The 14,404-nt window shown below is 36.0% G+C and overlaps 3 protein-coding genes across 3 annotated transcripts; all 3 read right to left on the reverse strand.

Annotated features, from left to right (window-relative positions):
- Positions 1–4,368: 4,368 nt before the first annotated feature.
- Positions 4,369–5,307, reverse strand: TAS2R7 (taste 2 receptor member 7). Its single transcript, XM_046010969.1, has one exon. It carries the CDS (start codon positions 5,305–5,307, stop codon positions 4,369–4,371), a length of 939 nt encoding a protein of 312 aa, XP_045866925.1.
- Positions 5,308–9,200: 3,893 nt separating this feature from the next.
- TAS2R8 (taste 2 receptor member 8) lies at positions 9,201–10,130 on the reverse strand. Its single transcript, XM_046013882.1, has one exon. It carries the CDS (start codon positions 10,128–10,130, stop codon positions 9,201–9,203), a length of 930 nt encoding a protein of 309 aa, XP_045869838.1.
- Positions 10,131–12,190: 2,060 nt separating this feature from the next.
- TAS2R9 (taste 2 receptor member 9) lies at positions 12,191–13,186 on the reverse strand. The gene has a single exon (XM_046013687.1). It carries the CDS (start codon positions 13,184–13,186, stop codon positions 12,191–12,193), a length of 996 nt encoding a protein of 331 aa, XP_045869643.1.
- Positions 13,187–14,404: the final 1,218 nt, after the last annotated feature.

Below are 14,404 nucleotides of genomic sequence, written 5' to 3' on the forward strand. Positions count from 1 at the left end.
TGCTCAAGATGCTGATGATAGTTCAGTGCTCCCAGAGACAATTCCAGTGTTTCATGGAAACCTGGAACCCAGGTTCCTGGCAGCTTCTCCCATCAGCCAGGTCTGGCCTACAGACAACAGGCCATCATGGGCTTTCAGTGATGTGGGTGTTCCCCTCAGCAGAGCATTTATGATTGCCTCAGTGAAGAAGATCTCTTCAGGAATCTCCTGGGGAACAAGAGGTGGTTTCTTAAGTCTTCTGTAGGAATCCTTGCTGACATTACCATCTCCCTGAACTGAAATTCTATATTAAGGGAATTGCAGCAAGTTTATCTTGTGTATGAGGCCAGCATTATGTCCAACTTTCATGGAGCTCCTCTAACAGCATATTAGGGCTGGATTTATGTGCCTTTGCCAGAATATGAGCCCTAAGTCATTATTGAGGGCCTCTGGCTCCATAAATTCTCCATACCCAGCCTAAATATAGAGAACATTTTGATCCATCACCCTCAAGACCAATCTCCAGCATGTTTTCTTATTTCTGCTGATCTGTTAGCAGTATGTTAGAGTATTAGTTTGGTTTGATTGTTTTTTTTCATTCGTTTCTTTCTGATTTTTTTAGAATGGAAATTTTACTTACCATATTGGGCTGTGTTGAAACTTTGTCCTCAAGAAATGAGGAGTTGTAGGGCATATCTTGAGAATAAGTGTTTCTTTCCTTCACCTTGAGTTAGTTGAACAGTTTTTAGGAGTGCAATGGCTCTCCTGCCCTTGTAGGTTGTAGGGGTTTGCTCTTGGTGGCCCTGGAGGTTCCAGGAAATCATGGTTTCATAGTTTCAGGTTCACCCACCTAAATATCCCTCTTTCAGGTGTGAGGGTTCCACCATTTAATGTCAGGGATAATTAGTGTAACATAATTGCTCCAGCTATTACCATCCCTCTCCTATATTATTATTCTCCTCTCTTTGAGTTGTCTCAGTTTGCATGCACTCACTGTATCATCTCACTGAAAAACAAAACCAATGGAAGCACTACTGTCACTTCTCTAGAAAGTTTTTAGGTAATCCTCTTTTTTTATGTTAATGACTTCCAAATACATATCTCTTATTTCAATCCTCAGTGAAAGATTCACATACTCAGTTATCTATTTGACATTTCCACCTGGTTATTTCCTAGATATTCTAAACTTAATATGTTAAAAAAAAAAAAAGAATTTTTGATTTTTGTTCTCCCAACCCCCTTCAACATTTTCCACTCAATCTTAGGTAGCTGTATAGTCGGAATTATTAAATGATGTAAATATTTTTTGAATCTTCTTCTTCTTCAATTCCTTTGTTTTATTTACTTGAGTAATAAGACCTATCAGCTTTACCTATACAATATATAGAATTCATCTTTTTAAAAATGTCCTAATTCTAGTGGTGCCTGGGGGGCTCATTCATTTAACTGTCTGATTCTTGGTTTTGGCTTAGGTCATGTTCTCATGGATTGTGAGATTGAGCCCTGCTACATGCTCTATGCTCAGGAGACGTCTGCTTGGATATTCTCTCCTTCTGCCTCCCCCTCCTCAAATAAATAAATAAATCTTGAGAAAAAATGTTCTAACTTTATTACCAGCATCCAAATCTGAGCCACTGTGATTTCTCATAGGGACCACTTACTACACTATAACTTATTAGCTGGTCCCCTTAATTGTCCTCCTGCCCATTCCAACACATGTACATAGTGCTTCTTCCATTCTTCTTATATCCAAAATAAATTTAAATCTACATATAAATCAAATTGCGTTACACGTGGTTTCAATTCTTTTGATGTTTTCTCATGGCACTTATATCTAAATTCCCTCTCATTACTTAAAAGTTTTTTTTTAAGATTTTATTTATTTATTTGACAGAGATCACAAGTAGGCAGAGAGGTAGGCAAAGAGAGAGAGAGAGGAGGAAGCAGGCTTCCTGCTGAGCAGAGAGCCTGATGTGGGGCTCCCTCCCAGGACCCTGGTATCATGACCTGAGCCGAAGGCAGAGGCTTTAACCCACAAGCCACCCAGGCACCCCTAAAAGGCTTTTTTATGATCTTGCCAGTCACTCTTTCCTCACCATGCTCTGGTCATTCAGATCTTATTTCTCTTCTCAAACACTTGCTCCTGGGGGTACTGGCACTTGCTGTGCAGATTATTTGTCCAGGATGGCACATGGCTGGATTGTATTTGTGATTCAAGTTTTAGTTTGAAATCTGTTTCTCAGGTAGGTCTATTCTAACTATACTCTATAAAGCTCTTCCTCTTCTCCAGTTATTCTAAGCTGTATCAATCATGACTTATAACTCTGAGTTTGTTTACATGATCATTATCTGTCTTCCATCATGTTTTCTATGACTGTGCATTACATGAGAGCATGGATTTTGTCACATTTCATCTGTATTTACAGCATGCAATATCGTATATAACACTCAGATATTCAATTTGTGAGTGGGTGTGTACTTATTAAACGAGGAATAAAAACAAGAAGTAATTTGCCTGCCTTCTCTGTGAACTGTTTGCTACATTCTCTTAGAGTAAGCCTGAAAAACTCTACTCCAAACAGAGTAAAAGAATAATACAAGTCTTCTTTCAACCCTAAATTATCATCGTTGCCTAATTCCTCAGAATTAATATAATCTCAGAAGATAAACCACTTGGTTACATCACTTTCATCCTAGATATGTCAGTAAGTAGAATTATGCACAGTAAGAGATATCTAATACAGCTTCTCTTTCCAGTTAGTATGCTCTGCCTGGCTACTGTTTACAGAGAAGTTGAATGTTAAGGTGTTAATGTTTCTAATGTAAGTAAACAATCAAAATTCTCAAGTCTACAACATGAAAACATCAAACATGGATTTTCCAAGATTTCCCTTAGCCCCCAGGGGGTTTTTTTGTTCCCATACCTAATAAATCCAAATATATTGGTCTCTGCATATGTGGGAGGTGGGACAGGTATTCTTTAAGACTATATTAAAAAGAATGTAAGCTTCAGTGTATGCATCTAATTTTCTGCTGTTTCTTTAACTTACAAAGGACTCAATATAAATCCTTTAAAATTTATCCTTTTAATCAATGTTTATCTTGCACACTCAGATTCAGAGAAGAAAAATTAACATATGAAACTAATGTAGAATTAAGTTTTATTTTTGCCAAATTTATTGATGAGAATATTTACATTTTTTCTCCACACAAAGATTATGGCTATTCTAGGCTAGTTAGTAACATAGTTAATAACTCCAAAATATCCTTTATGCAACATAAATGGTATGCTTTTTCTGGAATTTCCCAAAGAGTTATTTCATAGGTAATATTGTATAATCCAAATAGTATTCTCCTGGCATGTAGTGGTGATCTGTATCGAATCAATGTCTTCTTTGATGTTTTGACATTTTATCATCTCAATGCATTAGTTTTTGATTGAAGGTCTTATAAGGATATCTTGACAATCAGTGTCTGGTACAGTCTTTGTCTGCTAAAAGCAAACTTGTATGTTCTTTTGTGGAGAAATGTACTTCAGTAAGCAATCAATAAGTTCCTTTTTTAGCCAACTTTGTTTTATAGAAACTTTCTGTATAAACTCTCCTTCTCTCACACTTACAGAGTATCTTTCTTTCATTGACCTATTGTCCCAAAATAATTTTTGAACTTGTGACAATATTTACTTTAATTACAATACATATTTTTTTCAAAAGGCACAAAGCAGAGCATTATATTTGAAAACACACCTTTTGTACAACCAAAAGATCACAGTAAAATGGTGATGAGAACATATAGTATGTAATTTGCAATGCATGACAAATGGTAACATATTTTAACCATGATTATAATCAGTATTATTTTCTGCCACATTCACAGAATTGCATAACATTTGATTAAGAACTGTCACCATATTGAACTTTTTTCAAAGGTGGAGTCTAGTTGGATGATCTGTGGAGAAAACCTGACTAGGACCATGGGCATGAGTGAGCTGCTTTTCATAGGGATGCAAATAACAACTAGATACTATTACAGTTGTTCTGAATTAGTCATACAATTTTGCATCTAGAGAAATGATTTAGAACTAACTATGAAAATATTCTCTCCCCTGACAGTTAATATAAAGACTTTAACTTTTATATGTTCCAAAACATGTTTAAAAACAAAAACTCTGAAAGGAGAGACTTAAAAAAAACTCTGAAAGGAGAGAAAGAGGCAAAATCAGCTCTACATGAGATTTCCTAAGTCACAATTATAGATATGCTAAATACATTGAAGAGTAATTAACCATATGAAATCAACATTAATGCAAGAACCAAAGACAACTAAGAAACATCATGTCTTCCTTTATCCTACTAAATGATAGTTGGGCCTTCAGATCTGTTCATGGTGTTAGAAATTTCTCCTGTTTAGGATATACTTTACTTTCCATAGCACTGTTAATGATGCCTGTCTTAGTTTATTGCTCCCCAGAATTAGGATAAATGAATGGCTTGAGGGATAGATTAGAGCTATTAACTCACCAGTGATCACCGCTAATTCAGTCTCTGGCATAAAGTAGCTAGAGGTAGCTATGAGAAAGGCCAAATAGTAGGCAATGAAAAGGAGAAGAAAGGAGATGACAGCTTTCATGGCTCCCACGTGGGCTTCTATGTTGAAGTCTCTGCACCCGGTGGCACTGAGCTTCATCTGCCTGTTATGTCTCCAGAGGGAGAGGATCAAGAGGAGAAATGAGATCAGGGATGCAGAAAAAGGGAGTAGCGTTAAAAGGTTGAGGCAAATCTTGATGGAAGCGTACTGAGCTTTATTTACTCTGCATCTCACAGTTACGTTTGCTCTCCTCTTTGTCTTAACACAACACCTGAAATCATCATTCAAATTCTCAGTCACAACAAGGCTAATAAACACAGAGAGGGCCAAGCACCCCAGCAGGATCCTAGGAATCACCCTGTCAATTCTCCACTTCATCCAGAGGAAAAGGGGATGGTAAAAGTTTGCAATCTTGAGGAAATAGAAAATGCTGAGGCAGGTGGCAAACCAGACACTTAAATGGTTGGTTAGTGTCCAGAAGAAGTCAATGATTCTCATTTGTTTACCCGCAGTATACACATCGGGATACAGCACCAATATGAAACAGTCTAATAGTATTATACATAATAGACAAATTCTGGATATGGCCAGACTTGTGAGGATTAAATCAATGGAGGTGGTCTTCCTATTCTTGATCCAGCCCATGCAGTTTACCAATCCAATGAATGCATTCCCTAAAATCCCCATTGAAAACTCTCCAGCTGCTATGAGCATTAAGGTAGTTTCCAGTTTATCCGGCATGGTAAAATACAGAAAAAAAACAATTGGTTTCAAGCTGAGCTGATGTAGTTTAATAGGTACACCTGCTTCTCGATTTTGCTCTAATTTCCTTTGCCTCTCTTATTGTAGTCTGCCTTGTGATGGAGACTGGAGTGAAAAATGAAGACTGTAGCTATTATCATTAAATCCTAATTAGTCTTGAGAAGCAAATGTGGTTGGCAATCCCTGTCCTGGCCACTGCACTTATCACCTGTATGTAAAACCGGGATCGGCAGGCCTTACTTTTCCACATATGGTTAATTTAGACTGAGCTACATTTTAGGATGCAAATTAGACCCGTTCCTTTTCATGGTGCTGCATTGTCTGTGTTTTGCAAAGCTATGATTTGCAAATTTTGGATTCATTGATCTGGGACACATACTAGTAACCTCAATAGGGCTGCTAGATTTAGCAAATAAAAATACAGGACACCCAGTTAAACTTGAATTTCAAAAATACAATAAACGATCTTTCACTGAAAAAATAAAATAAAATGAATGATTTTTTTTTTTTAGTGTATGTCCCAAATTGCATGAAATTAGTACTTCCAGGAAGTACTAAAATTCAAATTTAATTGGGTGTCCTGTATTTTATCTGGCAAATCTAAACTCCAAGGATTTTCTGGTTATTACAAAAACAGGCCAAAATTAAAATTTGTAGAGGAATCTTCATTTTCCTAAATGAGAATATTGATTACTGCTAAAAATCCAAAAATTGGGTTAGCATTGAGAACTGTACATTTTCAGGGAATCTAAAAGATTAACACTGAATATAGATTATCTGGGTCTAAAAAATATTTTAGCTCATTTATCTTGGTTGTTTGGATGAAGAGTTACATGCACAAGATCTTTTAAAATAACTCATTGTCTTCTTAGTCAAGTCAATTTAATGGTCAGTTAGTTTGTGATGTAATATATAACAAGACGAAGGAGCCCTAATGGAGTATTGATTATCTTTATATTTTCCCTTTACATTTTTTTTTGATTACTTTTATTTATTTATTTTTATTTGTTTATTTACAGCATAACAGTGTTCATTGTTTTGGCATCACACCCAGTGCTCCATGCAGTACGTGCCCTCCCTATTACCCACCACCTGGTTCCTCAACCTCCCACCCCCCCCCACCCCCTGCCGCCCTTTACATTTAAAATGTTCTCAAGAGCAGTGCACATATGAGAGAAGAGATTAAAATCCTGTGTTTTTATTTACTCTACACCCTCTGCCTTACTAAATTGCATCTGAGAATCTAGATCATTAGCCTTTCTAGACTATAAGGGAAGAGACAGATGATTAAGTTTACCTCATTCTTACAAGCTACTCCTATTTGAAGTAGCGTCTCTAATTTAGAGTTACTGAGAAACACTTTGCTATATAGAATTTCCATAGAATAATTCTGGGGTACTGATACTTTCTTTGGCTACATGGTATCTTTCCATCCTTCCTTAAAAGACAAACCTTCATTCCTGAGATGCAGCCCTGATTTTTGAACAAACTGTCTCATTATGTAACTAGGTTCACAGATGACTGCTTTCCTCTGATCTTAGAAATGATCCCTGACCCAGGCATATAATTTTCTTCTCCTTAGTACCCTGGTAAATAAAAGGTCTCTGTAACTATGATACCTTTACTCAAATAAATTTTAGGATATGTTTTTGTTTTTTGTTTTTTTTCAGGTAAGTATAGATTTTCTTCATACTTGTGTTGTATAGCATACAAATTATGGTGCAGCTACTATGGAAACAGGATGAAAGTTCCTCAAAAGATTAAAAATACAACTACCACATGAACCAGCATCCCCAAATCTGGTTATTTATCTAAAAGAATTGAAATCAAGATCTCAAAGTGATATTAGCCTTGTTTATTGCAGTGTCCTACACAACAACTAAATGTAGAAAGAGCCTAATTGCTCACTGGCATATGAATGAATAAATAAAATGTATTATATACAGACAATGGAATATCATTCAGTCTTAAAAAGAAGAAAATTCTGAAATATGCAAAAACCTGGGTGGACTTGGAGGACATTATGCCAAGTAAAATAAGCTAGTTACAGAAGGATAAATATTACCGAATTTCACTTATATAGGTATCTAGGATAGTCAGGTCATCAAAGCAAAGAATAAAATAGTGGTTGCCAGGGCCTGAGGGGAGATAAGAATGCAGAGTTATTATTCAACGAGTATCAAGTTTCAGTTGCACAAGATAAATTTATTTTAGAGATATGGTTTACAATATTGTGCCTATAGTTAACAACATCATATTGTACACTTAAAAAAATCTGTTAAAAGTGCAGATCTCATATTAAATACCCTACTACAATTTTTTAAAAAGTAGAAAAGAAAACAAAAAAAAATTTGCAAGAGAATGTTTTGTCACCTTACTACTTAGAACTTACTGCTTTGAACCCTTGCTACTTGAATTACTTTGAACTTTGGTGGTCAGTGGAGGTGCTTAAACCTTGAAGATACTGAAAACTAAGCATGGAAGGAAGGACTTCACACTAATGTGGGGAAGCCTTCCCTGAAGTACTAATCTTAAAAAACATTTCTTTCATCTAAACTTGCAGAAGAATGTAAAGTTCATTCCAGGGTAGGATTAAGAGGTATTTTGTAGAATATACTAATATATTCCATTAGAAGAATATCAATTCTCCTGTCTTGTACAATAAATAGCAACTTAAATGCTAGGATATTAGAAATATGGTATGAAGTTTATGTACTTAAGACTGCAAATTTCAGGACTTTCCACAGTGAATTTCACATCATCATATGCAGACAAATTGATAACCTTCAGGTAGTTAATATTTTAGTTATAACAAAACAAAATGAGTAAATTGAAATAGTCCAGAATTTGAAATAGCAAAGGGTGGTACCTGAAATGCATAGTCATTATCAGACAGACATGAACTTGGACATGCCAGATCAAGTGTTTCAACACTACTCTAGTGAGTAGTTCACAGTAGAACAACATTTTAGTAGTGACTCTTATTCATTTTTTTTTGTAATTTACTATGTATGTGTTATGGTATACATTACTCTTTTAGTGATAGCATGTAGTTATTCCATAATGTATGTTAATTTCTTCCCAATTAATTGCTTTTCTAATGTCCTGAGTGAAAAGAACCCCTGCAGGTCTTATTAAGAAAGGAGGCTGAGTAAAACAATCTGATCAAAATTAATTGTTCCATTCTTTTATCCAGATTGTGAAGAGCACTTTGGATTTGCCATAGAGAGAGATACTGGGATGGAACCTGTTCCCATCCTATTGCTGCCTGAGCAGCAAGTTGTTTGTAAGGACATTGAATTTCAAGGAAAATCAATAGGAGGTGCCAGAATAAGGCCAACCAGAAAATACTATCTAGGAGACCACTCACTAAAGCATCACTCACTTGGAAGGAGACAGATACATAATTGGGACACCGAACAGAGATGAAACAGGGGAGATCTGAATTCCTAGTTAATAAGCCAAAGGGGAGTGACCTGACAGAGCCATGAAGGGAGCAAAATTAAGGCCCAGCAATGAAAAAAGTATATGATAAGGAAAAAATGAAAAAGCAATTAGTGCAATTCAGTGCTCTTTATCATGGGCCTACGTAAAATCTTAAAGGAACTTAACTAGGCAGTACATGACTAACATCTACAGTAAGAAGGCAACAAGCGAAGTGTGAGCTCTCAAACTCTTGGAGGAAAGGGCATCTGAAGATGAGAATCTGAATTGTACACAGACAAAGGGATATATATATTCCCTTTAATATATATATATTCCCTTTAAGTGTCTCAAGAACACTTAAAGATGTGTACCCGAAATAAACAGGATAACTGGGAAAAATGAAAATGTGTTTTTTATTAGCAAAGCCCATTTATAAAGCTAAGATTTTACATCATGCAGGATGTTCTCCCATATCTCAGCATCCTGATAGATGCCTGCCTCAGCTTGTTATTTCTAATAATTAAAATAAGTGAATGACCAGAAGGATAGAGAATTGCTATCATTTCTCCTAACATCACAACTAACTTGCTTTCTTTCATAAGGTAGCTAAAAGTCGCCAAAAGAGAAGCCCCATAGTATACAAAAAGGAGGAAGAGAAATGAAGTCATAGTTTTCATGGCTCCCACATGGGCCTTTGTGCTAGGGTCTCTGCAGCCTGTAACGCTGAGTTTCATTTGCTTGATATGTCTCCACAGGGACATAACTAAAAGGAAAAATGAGATCAATGACACAGTACATGGGACAACTGCCAACAGGTTAAAGAGAATCAATGAGTGGAAGTACTGACTTTTACTCACATTGAACATTTCAGTGCAGTTTCTTTTAGGATTTACAATTTTATGAAACTCATGATCATAATTTGGTGTCATTGCTAGTATAAGGCTGATCAAAGACGAAATGGCCAAACAACCCAGCAGAATCCAGTGAATCACTCTGTCTATTCTTCGCTTTAGCCAGAGAAAAAGCGGATGGGAGAAATTGGCTATCTTGAGCAAATAGAAGACGTTGAGGCAGGTGGCAAACCACGTACTTAAGTAGTTGGTGAGTGTCCAGAAGATACTAATGAATGCCTGTAGTTTATCATTTTCATAAAAATCTGGATAGCATACCATTATGATGACATTTAGTACCAATATACAGAGCAAACAGATTCTGGAGATGGCTAGACTGGTGAGGATATAGTCAACTGAGGAGATCTTTTTCTTCTTAATCCAGTCAATCCAGTTTACTAGTCCAATGTATACATTCCCCAACATTCCTATTATGAATTCTCCAGTTATAATGATCACAAAGATGTTGTCTTCTATACTGAGCATGTTGGTAAGGAGAACACCCCGATCTCCAATATCACTGCAGACAGGCATCATCTCATCCATTATTTTGACTTTGATATAATTCCAGAAGTAAGCAGCTTTCTTTTGAAATAGAATTGCTTCTCCATTCATGAGGACTAAACCAAATGGTTGCTCCAAACAGTTTGACTAGCTTTGAGCTCGGGCAAATTATAGCCATCAACCTTTAGCGAGTGATAAGGGAAATGCTGAGTTGAAACTGCTCTCATACAAATTAAGAGATTATATTTCATGAATTTGCAACAAGCTTCTTGCTCTTAAGTTCTGTACACTTTGACCTGTCAAATTGAATTTTGAATACAGAGCCACAGAAAGCAAACAAAAACATGTATTCCATAAAAGTCACAATGTGCAAATGAAAGCACATTTTCTTCACCATATTTATAAATTAATCAAAAGTCGGGTTCCCTAGTGGAAATGAATTTTGATTTTGGAAATGATCAGTACAGTCAGTTGTAGAAAATTAACTTTCAGTCAGAGGATAATAATTTTGTTTTCTTATAAGCAGTTAATTAACAAAGGCTGTGATACAAATCTAATTATAAATGACTGTTATTAGACAGGCACATGGCAATATTTACTAAACATTTTTTTCTCAATGGACTTTTTTTAATAAAAGTGAAAGATGCTAGATAAAGATTTTCTATGTTTATTTTTATTTAATACGGGAAATGCTGTCCATGACAATTCACTTTCTGAAATGTCATCTCTTGGATAAGGAACATTTTCATGTAAAATTAAGAAAATATATTTTAAATTATTCTATTTACAATCAAACCCTTTTATAAGATTTATAATCTCACATTCTACATTGTAGTCATTTCTCTAGATGGAGAAATCACTTTTAAGAAAATATTTACTGAATTATATTTCCAGGGAATAGGACTAATTCTACTATTAAATTGATTTGTTCTTTCTTGGGAGAACCAACCCACAATAAATTTAAATCTAGGTAATACAAATCACATAAACTAAGGTTCTTCTAACTGTATTTAAGTATTTCTATAATGTAAGAAACATATGTACTATTTTCCTATTTCTTATGCATGCATAGCGTACACTAAGAAAGCATGAAATTAATAATTTAAGGAAACCTAGTTGTCTTTAAAATGTTACAAGAAACAGAAAAGAAGAGAGAATGATGCTAAAGAAAAAAAAAAGACACGTCAAAGATTCTTGAGTTAAAAAAAAAAAAGAAAAGAAAGAAAACATTCCAAAGCATCTTTGAGAACTGACTCCTAAAACTGGCTAGGGTGGTTTTGATATGCATATTTCTAAGTGTACACCCCTTGTCACCTTGTCCCCTTTCCTGATCAAACTTTTCTTGAGATCACCCCCCTTTTTTTACATTGTATTTCACCCTAGGGAAGATCTCACCAGAGTGTCCTTTCTCGCTCCATATGAAGATGAACCATTTTGAAATGGAGAAGACAAGGCAGAAAAGGTAAGTACTGACTTCCAGCACAAAGTAGACAGGTTTTACATGATTGATTTTATAGGAAGGACTAATATATTTTAAAATCTCTTCCCCGCACCTTATTTGCCTAAAATCCTTCTATTTTTTGAGTTCAAGGCCTTTACCAGACAGAAAGAAGTAGAATCTCTTTGCATTCAGGCAATGATATGAAATGTTAGCATGGGGTTTGGATTCATTTTTTCTTGTAAAGGCCAAGAAATATATGTGGCTCAATAACATTTGATTCAAAGTTAAACAAGACAGAAATGTGAAGGAACACAAAGGAAAATTTAGGATAATAATAGATATAGATATTAGTGATTTCTTTTTTTTTTGTAAAGATTTTATTTATTTATTTGTCAGAGAGAGAGAGACAGAGAGAGAAAGATCACAAGTAGGCAGAGGCAGAGAGAGAAGCAGGCTCCCTGCCGAGCAAGGAGCCCGATATGGGACTCCATCCCAGGACGCTAGGATCATGACCTGAACCAAAGGCAGCCGCTTAACCAACTGAGCCACTCAGGCGTCCCTATTAATGATTTCTAATAGCATCTATAAAAACTGAATGTAGCTAATTGGGAGAAGGGAGAGGATCTTTTGTTGATTTCTTTCTCCTTGTATTCAGGATTCTCTGCGGAACAAAAGGTTTCCTTCCTTTGTGGAAACTCTTCACAACCCTTAGCACTTTCAGAAAAGCCTCCCTCAGTTTGCTGTTCCCCATTATCAGGATGAATGAATGGCTTGATGGGAAAATGACAGCTATCATGCCACCAAACATCACCACTAATTCTCCCTGAGGAATCAGTAAGCTAGAGGTTACTATAAGAAAGACTGCATAGTACATAAGGAAGAGAAGCAGAAAGATGATCACTGCCTTTATGGCCCTCATGTGGGCCTCTGTGCTGGGGTCTCTGGACCCTGTGGCATAAAGTTTCATCTGCTTGGTGTGTCTAAATAGGGAGAAAAGTAATAAGAGAAATGAGGTTAGGCAAAGAACAAAGGGAATGATAACCCCCAGGTTCAGGATAAGCAGTTTGAAAGCACCTGGGATTTTACTCACTTTCAGTTCCCAAGTTATGTTTTCCTTATGATTGACTTGGAAGGGATCCCAGAAGTCCTCATTCAATGAAACACTAATGATGATACAGCTAAGGAAGGACATCAGAAAAATCCCCAGGATGACTCTGTTAATCTTTAGTTTCAGCCAGAGGAAAAGAGGATGGGCTATATTGGCTATCTTCAGTAAATAGAAGATGCTGAGGCAAGAAGTAAACCAGACACTTGAATGATTGCTAAGTGTCCAGAAAACATCAACAATGCTCATTAGCTTGCTACTGGCATATGTATCTGGAGAGATGCATATAAGAAAGCCATCTAAAGATATCACACACAACAAACAGATTCTGGAGATGGCTAAGCTCACCAAGATGATGTCAATCATGGAGATATCTCTCCTTTTGATCCAGCCACTACAGTTAACCAGTACAATAAATCCATTTCCCCAAACTCCTATAGTCAGTTCACCAACGATCAAGATAGTATATATTACCTCCATTGCACTTAGCATGTCAACAGAGAGATCTGATTTGGGATATCACTGAGGATGAATTGGCTTTCAGCTGACCAGTGAAGAAAGGTGTATCTGTCTGTCACTTAGGTCATGCTGCAGTTGTCTCTTCTGCCTCTTTGTCGGCTTTGATCCAGGTCAATGAGATTGCCAGTTCTGCTCCAGTGAGAACTGCCTAAAGACTTCATTGATTGGCCAGTAATGTCTTTCATGTGCAGTGATGCTTGAAAGTCTCCAAGATGCAAATAGGATTGTATCTGATTTCTTGGATTTGCAAAATATTCCTCATTTTATGCTCTGTATATTTTGGAGTCGTTGAATTTAAGCTTTTGACCAAGAAGTTAAAAAAAAATTAGTTACTTGGAAAATATGGATCCTATTTAATTTGGAGATGTGGCAGCATTACCATCTCTGATGAAGGTACCCCCAAATTATGGTTCTTTTGGTGCAAATGGATGCTTTGGAGCTGAAACATAATTGTGGATTTAAAGTGTAGGTGGTTAACATGACTAATTTCAGCCTTGTAGCAATGTATTCACTTCATTAATTAGGATAACTCAGGTAAGGAAGCAGTGGTTTTCAATTTTCTTATAAAGACAGTTACTTGACTTTCCAGTTCTTTCGCCCTGTGATAAGGAAGTCTGAGCACTGAAGATGTTCCAGTTGTGTCTGTTATTACTCAGAATTTGACCTCAGAATCTGTATTTGTATGTAGCTTACATTAGAATCTGAGTGCAATCTTCCTTATAATAATCCCTTATAATGCTTTTATGATAATGGATACTGATTTCAAAGACAAAACACTGAATCACATTTTTACTATTTGTATACTTTTTTTATTTGTATACTTTTGATGATTTAAAGCACATAGCATCTAAATCCAGAAAACAATAAACCAAGCTATATTAATGTTCTCCCATACTGACTTTAATAGTTCACCAACTTAACATGTATGCTGGAGGTTTCTAGGCTTTGCTCTGACTGGAGAAGCTGCTCTGTCAGAGGGAAAGGACTTGAGGTGATGATCTCAAGCAAACATCCAACATCATTCACACATGCATTTGAAGAATATTGGTGACAAAAGACACTGAGTATCGGGACTGCAGATAAAGAATCCCGTCCATTAGGTGAGTTAGGAGTCAAGTATCGTTTCATATATTTAAAAGCCATTTGAATTTTTTTTGGTAGACTGTTTATATTTTTGCTCATTTTTCTACC

The sequence above is a fragment of the Meles meles genome, chromosome 7 (genome assembly GCF_922984935.1).
Source record: "Meles meles chromosome 7, mMelMel3.1 paternal haplotype, whole genome shotgun sequence".
NCBI classification, from domain to species: domain Eukaryota; kingdom Metazoa; phylum Chordata; class Mammalia; order Carnivora; family Mustelidae; genus Meles; species Meles meles.

What these genes read in the sequence shown, in the direction of transcription:
- TAS2R7 (XM_046010969.1), bottom strand. Translation starts at nt 5,307, where the DNA reads ATGCCGGATAAACTGGAAACTACCTTAATGCTCATAGCAGCTGGAGAG.
- TAS2R8 (XM_046013882.1), bottom strand. Translation starts at nt 10,130, where the DNA reads ATGCTCAGTATAGAAGACAACATCTTTGTGATCATTATAACTGGAGAA.
- TAS2R9 (XM_046013687.1), bottom strand. Translation starts at nt 13,186, where the DNA reads ATGCTAAGTGCAATGGAGGTAATATATACTATCTTGATCGTTGGTGAA.